At 45.1% G+C, this 14,312-nt stretch overlaps 1 protein-coding gene across 8 annotated transcripts in view; it reads right to left on the reverse strand.

Moving 5' to 3' along the window:
• tanc1b (tetratricopeptide repeat, ankyrin repeat and coiled-coil containing 1b) overlaps window positions 1-14,312 on the reverse strand; it is a 57,552-nt gene that overhangs the window by 28,089 nt on the left and 15,151 nt on the right. For 6 of the 8 annotated variants that reach the window (XR_003784107.3, XM_029135773.2, XM_029135770.2 and 3 more), the window contains exons 3-4: window positions 10,274-10,477; window positions 3,264-3,365 (exon numbers count right to left, since the gene is read on the reverse strand). Coding sequence is in view for 7 of the 8 variants with exons in the window: in XM_029135773.2 (XP_028991606.1) it covers window positions 3,264-3,365; window positions 10,274-10,477 (306 nt within the window). In the remaining variant the exon portion in view is untranslated. The remainder of the gene's footprint in view (window positions 1-3,263; window positions 3,366-10,273; window positions 10,478-14,312) is intronic. The other 2 variants (XM_041068711.2, XM_055504833.1) reach the window with 1 other exon arrangement.

Raw genomic sequence — 14,312 nt, forward strand, 5'->3', positions numbered from 1 at the left:
ACGGGCCAGGACAGGGAGAACCGTGAGCAGACCGGCTCTGCAGAGCTCTGTCCCTGTCAGGAAAACGATGCGGTGCTCGTTAGCAGCTGTTGTTTTATTACCACAACAGTGAAATCTTGTTTAATGAAGCCCAGGATGCTTCCCTGTTTAACTTTAGAGGGGTGAGGTACAAGTCTCCACTCCCCCCAAGCATGCAGTGCGTTTTGGACATTCCAACATGGCACCCGCAAATGTCCAACCGCAGGTGAGGCGTCCGATGAGACGTCAGTGTACAGAGATTAATGTCATTAGCTCACTTATCCTCAGAGTTAAATGGTGCCAATGCAGTGATTCTGTGGCTGCATTGTGAGGATCCTCCAGAGGCAAAAGAGCACACGTCAATGATGATTCACCCTTACGTGAGAGACCCTCCAAAAATAATCTTAAACCTTAAAGAGGTTTGACTAGAAAAATAAATAAATAAATCACAAGCGGGTTCAGCTGCCACACCTTACCGTCCAGCTGAGGTCATGGAGAGTCTTCCCAGACGCTCTGCGCTGATGGGAATGTTAGCTTTTGCTTGATAATAGCAGTAGAGACACGGACAGATGAACACAGACAGCGATGCAAACAGAGATAGCAGCCGTGATCGGTGCCAGGAGAGGTCACACCGGTGACACCATAGTTCCCTACGTTCGCAAGAAGCGTTCCGTGCACGCAGCTTTCCAGGGCCCAGCAGCGACGGAGACCTGGCATGAGGCACGGCTGCTGCTTTCTGATTGCATGTTTCTGATCAGCAATTAGACATGTGAAACGTTCACCCAGCTATTGTGCAAAATCAGACAGCACCAAAGACAAAATGGATGACGCCGTCTTCAAAGGCCGCCAACAAATGACTGTTCACTCCACTAAATGAATGAAATATAAATGAAGCAATGGTGAGAAGAGTAATGTCCTTGAATATTATGTCTCATTTTTCAACGCTGATGAAAGAAAGAGTTCATGAAGAAACAGCTGTTCCATGTTTGGGCCCAGGTCCCCGGGGCGCTGTGGCAGGGGGCGCAGAACAGAGACGGTTGTGTGGAGGACGGGACGAGAAGCTGGTCTTGATTGACAAAGACAGAACCCCGAGAGCACAGCTGAAACAATCCTGACAGGACGGCCGACCGCCTGCTGCAGAGCCGCTCATGCGCGCCGGCACACACATGCATAAGCAAACATGAAAGTGCTTGTGGACATATAGTACAGGATAAAAATACACACCGCATCCACACACACGGGGAAGAAACCCGATCCCTTCTGAAGAACCGGGCTATGAGTCGACCGTACTGTAGGTCACGCGCTGCGGCTCTGGTCCACAACAGAGAAACCCATCAGAACAATAAACGAATCAAATCGAAACCAAAACGAAGCGTGGCGACATCGGCCGCGGGGACGTCTCCCGCTTGCTCTCGCATGTGAATCGTGGTTTTGGGATATTCAAGGGGGGTCATCCGTCAACACGCCCACAACAAAAAGCCCCTTCACGACTTCTCAGAACTCTTGATTCGTGGCCTGAAGGTCGGACACTTCTCACGCTGCACACCATCAATGGTGTTTTCAACTGGGATGCTTCCGGAGCAGCGGCGGCGCCGACCTCGCTGCGAACGCTGCAACGTCAAGAGGCCGTCCGTTCTGTCTCAGCGCTTTTCAGAGAACATCGCTGTTTACCTTTTCTGGAGCAGGAGACGACACAGGCTGGAAAACGTGCTTTCAGCTGAGTGAAGGAGAGCAGACGGGCACGTCCTTGTCCGAGTCACATGTGACGCACCATAATAGTCAGTAGATGCTCCAGGCCGCCACGAAACTCTGACACGAACGTCTCGGGGAACAAGGCAGAGGAGGTAAAAGCTGTTTGTGAGGCTGTCGCAGAGGTCAACACTGTTTCATTTGCAGCTTTGTGGACTGCTATTTTTCCAGGATCCATCAGGTTATGTTTACGACACCAACCAAGCCATTTCATGCCCCCCCCCACCGTCATTTCCTATCCCCTATTGCTTATTGTTATAAGCAATGGTAATTTTCTAATTTCTGTTCTGTCACATCTAACTTGTCACAACTGTCCAGATAAGTGACTGTTCTTTCCATCAGTGGACAAAATAATAATGCAATGCAAAGTTGAATTTATCTTGACCCTTTTGTGTATTCTGCATGATTGAAGATTGAAGCAGCGTCTCATTTCGTGGCAGCAAAAATATTCTCTTCAGGCTTTGTTAGGAAATGTGTCATGTGGACTACTGTATAATCTAGACTGAAATTAGAAGAGCCAGAGAACAACAAGAGCCCGTCTGAGAACATTTTTATGTCAGAAATCGGTGAAAAATGAGGAGAAAGTTGAAGGTTTCTAAACAGCAGCGATGTGAAAAAGTGTTTATGTCCCATTTGCTTCGAGGTGCATCTGAGGTCTGCAGTGATATATAAGGAATGCTGCAGAGCTGCTGAGTTACGACGAGCTGTGTTGCCTGTTCAACCTGCAGCACACGGGGCGAACGAGACCGGTTCTGCTCGCGTCGGACGCCCGAGGAACCCGAGCGCGGTCTCCCGAGCCGTCCTGGGAGAGCCCGGCTTTCGCCACAGCAGCTGTCGTGAGATAACATTTTTCCGCTATCTGCTGGTAGCTCCGCCGTGAGCCGAAACACGGCTCCGCTCTGTGCCAGCTGCGTGTCAGACACACCCTGCTCCCTTGGTATGCAGCGACCCAGAGTCTGCCTGCGAACGCCGCTCGTCCTCAGTCAGAGAGCTACCGGTTCCGTCTCGACTGATCTTAACACGTCCTGTAACTAGGCTTGAGCCTTGAACCCATTCGGCTCGGCTTGATATGAAAGCAAAGAAGCACAACATCACCGTTCCACAAGCAAACGCACAGCTTTCAACAGGACAGACTAGGCAGCGGAGACACTGAAGGCTCCACTCAGAGGAATGTGGAAACACATCAACATATACAAGGACAACTTTTCCTTATTATATTCTCATCACATCAAACCAGGGCTTTAACAATATTATCTTGTCTGGTGTGTAATCCAAACATCATTTAAATAAGCACGGCACTGTTGTAGGATTGTACAAACGGCAACAAACATGGATCTGATGCAGTTGTTCTTGGACCACTCATATAAGACCTACTGCCAACTGATGGCTTCATATGATCCAGATAAAACAAAGAAAGATGAAAATGAATATAATCTTAATATCTAACGTCTATAATAAAGCACCAAAAAGTATCAGGAACCAAAATCCAAACTCACCATTGTGTGGGGGCTCCTTGTTATCCGCTTTTCTCAGCGCTGACACGATGGCATCAGAAGGAATACGAGGACTCTCCACATATTTGGGCTTTCTGATAGGACCTGCCGGAGTAAAACGGGAGACGGAGAGAGAGACGGTGTGAGACGGAGAAGAGGTGAGAAGGAGCGAAGCAGAGAGAAAGGGAGTCCTCGATGGATTAACGTGTTCCAGATGGGACTGCACATGAGAAGCAGCGGTGTCTTAGGAGGACAGGCTTGACTGAGCTCTCACACACATGCTTGGACACACACACACACACACACACTTTTGCAGACAGTTCGCTGCACTGATAGCAGCCCCGGTCTGTCTGACAGCCACGAGTGCTGTCTGCATGGCTGGAGACCTCTCAGTAAAACTGTGCGAGCTAGTTCTGGGAATGTAAACTACAACAGGAAACCACAACAATTAGCCTCTTACTGAACTCACTGAACAGCAGAGAGAGAGCTGATCTGCATGTTGATCTGGGACCAGTCCTAAAATAGCCTCTCTAATTGGTGCAGGGGGTGCGTACGGACAAATCAAAGTCTAGGTGTGACCCGGTGCGAGTCACCTGATGTGTCTAGGAACAGGACGGCACCGTCCTCCGAGTAACTGGCTGCTCTGTTCCCTCTGCTGCCGCGACAGAATTAGAAAACCCCACAGCTCCGCACAAAATACTCTCTCCCTGCACGAAACGTCAGATAAATCACAGGAGACACATGTCGTCCGCATAAGATCCATGTTTGTGTGTGTGCAATAATATTTTACCTTGTTGTTTACAACATATTCTCTAAGACCGACCTTTTAATCTTCCCTAAAGAGACAAGAATTAAGGTTGTTTCTCTGAGTGACAGCAACGGCCTACTAATCTACAGAGAGGCAATATAATTGATTATACTTTCAGGAGAGCCAGCAAAGACACTAGACTAAATACTAAGCAGTAAAACAAACACATCTCCGGCAACTAACTGCGCATATTTTTAGACCTCTACAATACGTGTAGCCTGTAGTTTCCTGTGTAAATAGAAAATACATTCCAGAGTCCAGAGGAGGAAAAGATGCAGAAAATAATCTTTAAAAAGCAGGTGACTGTATAATTTAGATCCATAAATCCAAAAAGAACTACAACAACATGCATCCCAGTGTAACATTCCTCCCTGCTATTTCAGCTGTGACCTACTGAAACTTACTCTGAATTTCCTCCTCCTCCAGACCTCTGTTATCAGATGACTGCATGACTGTATCTGTAACCCCAGTCATAACACAAGGATTATGCTGGAAGGCAGAGATAGCCATTTCCTATTACCGCAGCCACTATTGGTGACTCCACATTTATAAAAAATCCTTTTTCAAACCGCAATTGTGATTTCAGCCACAGACTGAAGGCTGATGAGGTTACAGCAGCAGCCATATGAGAGGAAAGGGTCATTACATCAAACCAAGCAAGAGTCTCCGACTCAGTTTGATGCACAGTGCCATCTATGGATACGCAATATGAAATGCACAGCTGGACTGGTGCTGTTTATTCATTCAAAGCAGTCTTGACAGAGTAAAACCAGTTAGACACTGAAAGCTCCAGGCCAAATGTGGCTCAGTAGTGAACATTGGAAATACAAAGAAAAACAAGATGCTGTAAGAGCTATGGACTGGATTTCCAGCACCTTTGGATGGGTCTGTGACTGAGGGAGACTGTTCCAGTGACGCACACACAAATGCAATCACTGTCAACTTGTTACTTGATAAACTAGGTCAAATCGATCACTCCTGAAAACCTCCATTCATCTGTGGATGGTCAGGCACATCGTATTACCCACAAGTCACACGGTTCCTATTTGAGTGGGAGACAGGGAGAGCTGTGTGTGACAAACACTTAATTCAGGTAGGCGCGAAGCCCAACACGGACTGTTGTCTGCACTTCATCTCAAAACAAGGAGGGTTTACATAATTTAAACATACAGTATTAGTTCTGTTTGACCAATGCATAATGCAGGATAAAAATACAAAGCGGCAACTGCGGCATCAAATACAGGGTTTTTGGTGTCTGACAATCAGAGAGGACAAAGAGGGCTTTATTTTCCATTCAAAATCATCTCATCTCTGATTTAACAGGGTGCCATCAACGTTCTGCCCTTATGGATGGGAGCACAGACGAATAAGCAATTGCAGTATATAACAAGCATGAAAAGGTCAGAGAGATGGAAGCGTCGGGCATATCACCCTTGAAGGACAGAGGAATGGTAGAAATGAGATGGGCTCTCGCTTTTACTACAGCTTGGACGCAAAAGCCATGGAGATCTATTCTCATGCTCCTGTTGTTATGTTACGAAGATGCTTCCTTAAAATAATCACTTAATTTCAGATCTGTGAAGCTTCACAGGGTGAAATGAGAATTAAAATGAAGAATGGGGACTTTCTAAACAGGCACATCACACAGCTGCTATGTAAAATGCTGAACATATCTCAGAACAAATTGGGATTCATAGGTGTATTCTGAACACGCCCTGTACACAAATAAGGAGTGAAAAAATGAGGCAGATCTCATTTTTATATCCCCCCCATCCAAAAAACTACCAAGAGCTCATTAAAGCAAGAAGAAGCCAGCAGACTGACTGCAAAGAATGTTGACCTTGAAAACAGGTCAACAGAAAATAAAATGAGGCAGTGGTGGTGAGCAGTTTCTGGGTAGTAATACCAAAAATAAATAGTCCCTGGTAGAGCGTGCAGATTTCATTTGTACTGTATGTCATTTGTATGGATGGATATTTTGAATTTCAAATGAAGAGATTCAGAAAATATGGACAACAACAATATGTTGTTTTAGATACATTTGGGGTAAATTTCAATGCTTCAGTTCCACTATAAATAGTATTTACTACGAACTGTGTAAAATTACAATAACAAAATAATTAAATACTAACAAAAAGGATAACACTAAATATAAGTCTGTTAAATCAATGTACAGAAAAGCAAGTGAACAGAAGGTGGGGAAGGAGATGGAACCGAGAGGAGAAGGCCGTTTGCAGGGAGAGGCAGCCAGACGGGCTGTTACTGCAGAGGACTCACCAGTATTCATTGTCTCCGGAGACTCAGGAATCCATGACCAGCCAGCCACTGACGCGCACATACCACAGAGCCAGACACCTACACGTATGACCAGCGAGTAGTGATGGCCAGAGAAAGGCCAGAGAATGAGAGAACTGTTCACGGTTAGGAAGTAATCAAGGAGTTTTCCCAGCATTCTTTAAGATGGACTCTGACTTCTTCACATTTCCACTCCTCAATGAGACAGTGTGTCCTCTTTGTGCAGCAAAGGGGAATGAAAGCCGTCTCACAATTGTCTTTTTTATAAGCCGAAATGTCACTCAAATGTTAAAAATAATATATTCTTGCACAAACGTACGAGTGAGGCTGAGTGCTACATGGTTACCAGCATTATTTACTGTACAATCGTGTGCAGATATAATTATTAAGAGCTGCAGAGAGCTTTTATCTTTTCACCACTGGGTTACAAGATTACAGCCATGGTTCATTTTGAGCCTAATACATAAATGCTAATTTGTGACTCATTCATTCATTCAGCCATTCATTGTCCTCTGGCTAATGCAATGAATGCACTAGCACAATGAGAGCCCGGCGATCATTTTAACTCTAGCAGTTCAAGCTATTTAAAGTTCTACACTTTGATTTATGTCTTTATAGTCTCACCACTTCATCACGAGCATCCTGAGTGTATGACTGACTGAGTGAGGAAGCAGTTTATTGAGTGTTGGCCTCTGAGGTAAGACGGTCCTGAGATCCCACTGTCGATGAAAGGGGGGACTGCGTGCGATAAGGAGCCAAAGCTGGAGTGTAGTGAAGTGCAGTGGAGTGGAGAACTGGATAGTACTTTTCAGTGGGTGATCAACAGAGGAACCTTTCAAAGAGTCCCTGCAGGATCACGAGCCCCTACACAGCTCAGCTCAGAGAAAAGGCATCAATATTCCGCAAGGGCTGCATGGTTACTGTCAATACCCCAGAGCTCACCTCAAAGAGGCCTGTGAACAGCGTGTCCATCCTCTAGGAGCAGTGTAAATCTCACTCATCTGGTAATTAAAGATGAGGAACGCTATGAAAGCTACTCATCCAGACACGAATCCCCGGACACTATTTAGCCATAACTAAAAGGTAGATAAGGATTTCACATAACACAAAACTACTCATCTGCTACTGCCTCAGCGAAAACAAAACTCCATAAAAGATCCACTTAGTCTTCTGTGTTTTATGGCTTTTCTGGTGTTATTACCTTAAAAAGCTTTCGCAGCACATGTGCTTTGCAGACCTAATACTTATACTAAATTACCACAACAAAAACATTATGCAAAGAGCAAACTGCAGCTTGAGGAGCAAACTTCACCCACGTACAGCAGGTAATGCAGGGAGATGAAGACGCGATAAGCAACGGACCACTGTCAGCTTATTGGCTTCAAAGCCTCTCCACACAAACACACTTAGATCTGCCAATCTAGCCCAAATCTAACACACAAGCATCTAAACCCAACAGTGTCTTATCATGTGTATAATGAAGGACAGCTGTGTTTATTTAGTTTTACTGCAACTCTTAAGGACAGGAGACTATTGCAATCCTATAATGGCACAGTAACCTACTGCTGCCAGTGGAGGTCACTGTGGAGGTACCCAGGAGACCGTCAGAGGTCAAGAAAAAGGATCGGTAGAAAAGTTCGGTCATTTGTGTTTAAAAGGGGCAGAACCGTTTACTGTATCATCGCCTTTGTTCTCTGGACTCAGATTTTTTCAGCACCTGATATTTGGTCACACTGGTTTGGAGCCAAAGGTGTCCATTCCTACGACATGAGCCTCAAAGCCTTTAGGGGGCTTGTAAACTATTAAGACTGCAAAATCAAAGTGCTGTTCAACACATGTCAGGATGCCGTGTTTCATGGTTAAGCTCTGGGCTTAGCTGATCAAAGCGGCGGCAGTCAACGCCACCAGGACCGCGCGGCTCAGGCATCCGTCACACTCCTAATTAACTCAGTGTTTCTCTGTTGTCCCCTGTGAAGTTTTCATGAAAAGAAAACCACTAAGTTGGGGCCTTTCAAATTGTGATAGATTACCCAGGGTATCCGGAAATAAAGTCGAACTACAAACTGCTTCACAGTCTATGAAACCGCTTCCCCCTCAAAGGCATCAGTGATGACTGGAGGGGAGGGGGAACAAATGGATGTGTAAAAAAAAACGCAATGATGGATGCACTGAGCGTAGAGTGAGGTCAGCTAGCTTGAGTAGCTCATTTACTTAAGTACAACTCAAACCATGAACCTAATATTTTGACCTACAGTAGGTAGCAAATCAGAACAACAAGGCAACATAAATCTACTCACAGTCCATTCTATTTATAATAAGCCTCGGAATAAAGGCAATAAGTCACATAGTCGTCTCAGTCCTATCCATTTCCAGTCGAGGAAAACATGTAATTTCAACAACAGATGAGTCGTAAATTGCGTATAACACGATGTCGCCCCTATGGCTCAGCGAGACTGAGACGGGGTAAATGCAGCGTGACCTATGTTGTTTTCGTCGCAGAGCTGTGACATTTCCTGCAGTATGTGTTTATTAACCGGAGGTGTGAACTCTCCCCCTACGGGTTCTTCGCAGTTACCTGTGAAGACACGGAACTATCCCCCAACCCTCAATCCCTGGTTTTCCTCGACAGCATCCTGTCTTGTCAGTTCCACCCCCGTTCCCCCTTTCCTGCGGCCCAAAGCACTCCAGCAGAGAATGTGCCTTTAATGCGGGTTCTCCTTCATCTGTCCTGGGGGGCCTTTTCACCTTGACATACCAAAAAGTCTTCTACCTTAATCTCTTTCTGCCTCTCTGCACCTCCTTTCGTGTCTGTAAACATTTCATTAGTAGCTTTGATGGATTTAAAACACTCATCACAAATCCTGCATCACCTAAGGTGGATAAAGAGATCTGTTCTAACCTGAGTGGCCATTACAATCTAAATTTGCCTGTTTTTATCTGGAGGGAACATATTTGCAAGCTCCGGTTTCCACTAAGCATTTGCAGAATGTCACAAATTCGGGCCTGTGAGTCAGGAATTCTGAATGACATGATGATGATGATTTTTGAAAAGGGCCATAAAATAAGAATCATAATCTGTGGCAGACAGTAAATCACATAACTCTCTTAATTCAACACACAAACCGCTCAAGTTCAACTAAAATCTTCAAACTGGGAGAGATGAACAGCGAAATAAAGACAGAGACGTAAACTTGACGGACAGCTTCGAGTAAAGATAAAACCGTGCCACAACATTCCAATCAACTCATCTTAACACTAAACAGATCAAAGCTGTAACCACTCTAAAAGCCCAGATAGCCCACAGATGAGTACCACATGTGAGTGGAGGCACTTGGAAGGATTTCTCTTCCATTTGCCAAGTCTCCTGCAACACAAAGACTGAAAGACATTCAGCTACAAAGGTACCCCCAGCTTTGGAACAAACCACAGCTGCTGACAAGCATGTTCTCAACAAAGTGGACAGAAGAGGCCTGGGAGGACCGACTATTATTTCCAGTGTAAACACATGCCCATTACCACACAGTAAAGTATAAACACAGTTCAGTTGTGAGGGCCTCTACTTCGACAGACAAGGTGATCAAAAACAACAACAAAGTGACAAAAATAAATCCGTGGAAGCAGCGCGAGCTCATCCTCTGGGGACTCAGAACGGTCCAGATAACCATTTATGTTCACGCTATTAATACGCTGCCTTCAACGTGGGTTTTATTGAGACATGTCAAAGATAAAAAAAACACAGTAACCGTGTTTCAAGGCTGGGAGGAATAAACAATATATAAACAGTTATACACTTATACGGCCAGTGAGGGCTAATTAAATGTCCACATTTAAAAGCAGGCAAAGAGTATTTTTGCCCAATAGCTGTGCAACAAAGCTACAGGAAAAGCTCAAACAGAGGTACAAACTGTACCTGGCGACCTCTTGGTGGGACGCAGGGGCATCATGTAGGACTGTCTTGGCAGGAGCGGTGACGAGGGGAGAGACATGGACACTCCTTTGGCGAGGCTTAGCCGGAAAACATCATCCTGTGCAAAAAGATGGCTGACGCCAGGGCCCTGCAGCTGCTTCCCCTCCTGTGGGTATCGTCCTTGGGTGCTGTGACCGTGAACATCACCTGTTAAAGACATAAGGCACGTCGACTGAGTGCTTACACTGTAGCTACCTATTTTACAGCCTATTATATACGAGGACTGCACTGACATACGGTGAGTGGGTTTCCTTTGTCTTCAGGCACTCAAGCAGCACAGGTTAAAATAGGAGGATGGGAAAATCGTTAAGAAACCCACAGCTACTAAATTACAAAACTGTTCAAAAGGAAAAGTGTCACCAAGTGTATGCGTCACATTTACACATCTATATAATTATACCAGAGGCTAATTAAGAACTACAGGTGTACAGTCATAAAGGCACATCAGATTAGCTTTAACACCGTCTGGCTGCTTTTTTAAACTACATTTCCAGCTTAGTTCCTGTTTATTATGAAGCCAAGTCTATTTCCTCCTTCTCTCAGTGATCCCTTCATCTATTGAAGCTTTATACCCATTCCTATTTTCATCTTGAGACACTTAAATGACACTTTAAATCCACCCATTTCAGGTAAAACACTCTAAGCACTAAATACGCGGCCTACAGCTAGACACTGATATGCAGTTTGCATGTGGTCTGGAAAAAAAGCAGCCCGACATTGCAAATACTGAAATATGTTGGTGTTATTTCTAAGCTGTTGATTTTATACCAAAGTGTACTCTAGAAACTCTGCAATAACAAACACTAAATGCAATGGAGTAAAGAAGTAAAGCTGGTTTTACATATATTTGCTTAAGCTGCCATTGTGTAACTTGCTTTGGCCATTGTATTATGTACAGTATTCCCTTACACTTTTCTTCCCCCACTGGTAAAATGGGTGGCAACGTTCAGATGGCCTTTGAATTCATCCGGAGAAGGGAAAACACTGGCAGGATGTGCCTGTGGAAACCATCAGTCTCTGATGTCTCCCGGTTTAGTACTTTCGTCAGACACCTACAAAGTCCTTAATCACAAACTGTGGAAGTGACTTTTGTAGTACCCTCCCAGAAATGTTCCAAAGGGCAGTTGAAATGGAAAAAAAAAATAATCTTCTGTCCCTCCAATACATTTGTCTGGTACAATCAAATGATGTGTTTTGAGACGCAGCAAATTATTTGCTATTTAAAACCTTAAAACTTAAAAACCAAATCATTTTCTTTTACTACCATCCTGCGTTTTAATGCCAGGAACTTAAAACCTCAGACGAAACCTTGGCAACTTCTCTGTGCTTCAGAACGCAGCTTGGTTCTGACAGGAAAACATATTTCACCATATGAAAATAAAAATATTGTCATGAATATGTTCATACACGGAAACAGTCGGTTTTTTCAGCGCCAAACAAAAAGTCCCTCTACAGATTCTGAATTACAGGAAATAATGCAGGACAAAAGACAGACAACGCTTAGTGTTCATGAAATGAACCAAAGGAATGAATCTCAGACATAAGTCTCCTAACAGTTTGCTAGGGCCACAAACAAGGATAACTGATATAGGTGGGAAAAAACAGACAACCTGGGTCCTGGAAAATGCAGGGCCACATAATATGTACTTAAACCCAGGGTCATTGGCCAGTGAGCATTTCTCATGCCACTGGGGCAAATGAGAAGGACATCCAGTTAGTGGAGTAAATAAGGCCGTGGGATTAACCACTGAGTTAAGATAAGATAGAAAACTGCACAGAGAATGCCAGTACAGTAAATATCCCATGGAAAACTATTTTCCTCTCAAGCTCTGTCGGACGGGATTGAAAAGGCCTGTGTGCTGCCATTTGTGTTAAACCGCTCCAGAGTTGTCTGCACGCTTCAGGTCATCCTGCTCAAAAGTGAACCTTCACCCCAATCTCAGGTCTTTGAGTTATGGAGCTGCTTTTCGTCAGCGACTGCTGCATTCCAGAGACGCGCTGCCACCGTCATGCTCACTGTACACATGGTACAAGGCGGGTGGTGCACAAATCTTTTCCTTATGCTCCTTTGAATGCATCTTCTCCCAAACATCAGCTAAGAGATTCATGAGCTCAGTGGCAAACAATTATCACTTCTATAGAGGAATGCAGATGTGAAAACGGCAGGACAGAGTTGAACTAAGTCCAATATATTTTAATCAGCGGTGAGCAGCTTGGGATGCCAGGAGCAAAGGCTGTATCCATGTCGCAGCCTGGTTCATAACAGTTTCTCAATAGCTGCATTTGTGTAAGCCTGCAAGGCTCGAAGGAGAAAACCTCACCCGTGAGAAAAATCCCTCTCACTCCTTTGCCTTGGTTAAAGCAAAGCAGGTCTGCAACACAAGCTTTACGATAGGTCGGGGAATGTGCGAGCCCTCATTTTTCCCGCTGCCTCCAATCTATGTGAGAATAGAGGTAGAAAGGCTGGAAGGCAATTTAAGGTCTTGATAGGATGTCACCATTTTCTACACTGCAATCAAATCCACATCCAGGAATAAATATTCCCCAAATGACTGCCTCATGTGAGCTACAGGTATAGAGATGGTTTCCACACACTCTACTGTATAAGTGACTTTGCATAAACATTTTACTCTTCGTTAACTTGGCTGTTGGTTTGTTCGGTAGCATCCAAACTCTGAATGGAAAACCAGGTTTTGGTTGCAGCGTGGAAGACGATTCCAGCCACGGAGCCGGCGAAAAAGTACAGTCATCTACTCTGTGGCATCAAAGTTGCCCACTCATCATAGCCGCGAATTAAAACGTATGAATTATCAACCTCATGAAAACCTGTAATACCGAACTAATAACACAGAGCCGCGTCAGCAGAGCCGGCTAAATCCTAACTGCAGATGTGGTTGACCACAGTAATGACAATTAGCTTAAGTTCTGCTTTCAGGACATGCTTGGAAAGAGCTCCGCGCATTAGCACCGACGCCCGTCTACAGCTTGGAGTTCGTAGATATCCCAGATGACGGAGGAGGGAGGGGCGAGGCTACTACAAGCATCTGTTTCCCTCCTCAGGGTACCGATTGTTAGCGGGGCTGCCGGCCTAATCAGAAACAGAGGCGGCGCCTTCTCCACGCCTCCTCGCCGTCGCAGGCGGACACAAAGCTGTCCTGTGTTTTAAAAGGCTCGCAAACAAGGAAGAATGCCAGAGACAGGAAACGGAAAGGTTCCAGTGACACCTCCGTGTGCCCTCAGACATGGAAAAAGCCTGTGCGCGATCCGGAGGTCACCGAGGTAGGCCGGGACCTGTCATCACCCCAACCTGAGTGGGAAACGCTGCATTGATAAGAGGGACTTGAAACGGTCTTCGGGGGAGTGTGGATGTCTCGCTGAGGGTCAAGAGGAAAATATGATGCAGAGAGTTCTTACAGCATCTGAAGATGTTATCATAGTCATTTCTATAAAATAAGGCCTCTATGTTAAATCAGTTAAATAACATAGCATTTCTTAATGGAACCAGCATCATTGTAACTCTGCAGAGGGAAAACTGATCCATGCCGGGGAAGCTCTACTCTACCACAATACTAAAAATGGCCATAGTGGCAACAAAGACTTTATCCATACCATAATTGATTCCAGCAGACTGTTCAACTGGATGCCGGCAGGGCAGGTCGAGGCTGATACAGGTTTCATGCTAAAGAGATTAAGACCAAGTTGTAATTTTGGTAGTTGCTTCTGAAAACAAGAGGCGCCACATAAAAGCCGGTCATCCAAGTGATGGTGAACAGGCTGCAGTGTGTCACAGCGGCTGCGCTGCCATCTGACCGATGCTATATAACGCAGAGGGACGCAAGGACGTGATCCTGCCAGTGCTATTTCAGTTACTTTCCTAACCCCTGGTTGGGGTAAGGCCTGCAATTTCAGCCCCTGCTGTGGTCAAGGAAATCAACCCTTTCTAATTATACAGTGCTGCCCTAAGATGATGTAAAAATGATTA

Source organism: Betta splendens, chromosome 21, assembly GCF_900634795.4.
Source record: "Betta splendens chromosome 21, fBetSpl5.4, whole genome shotgun sequence".
Classification (NCBI taxonomy): Eukaryota; Metazoa; Chordata; class Actinopteri; order Anabantiformes; family Osphronemidae; genus Betta; species Betta splendens.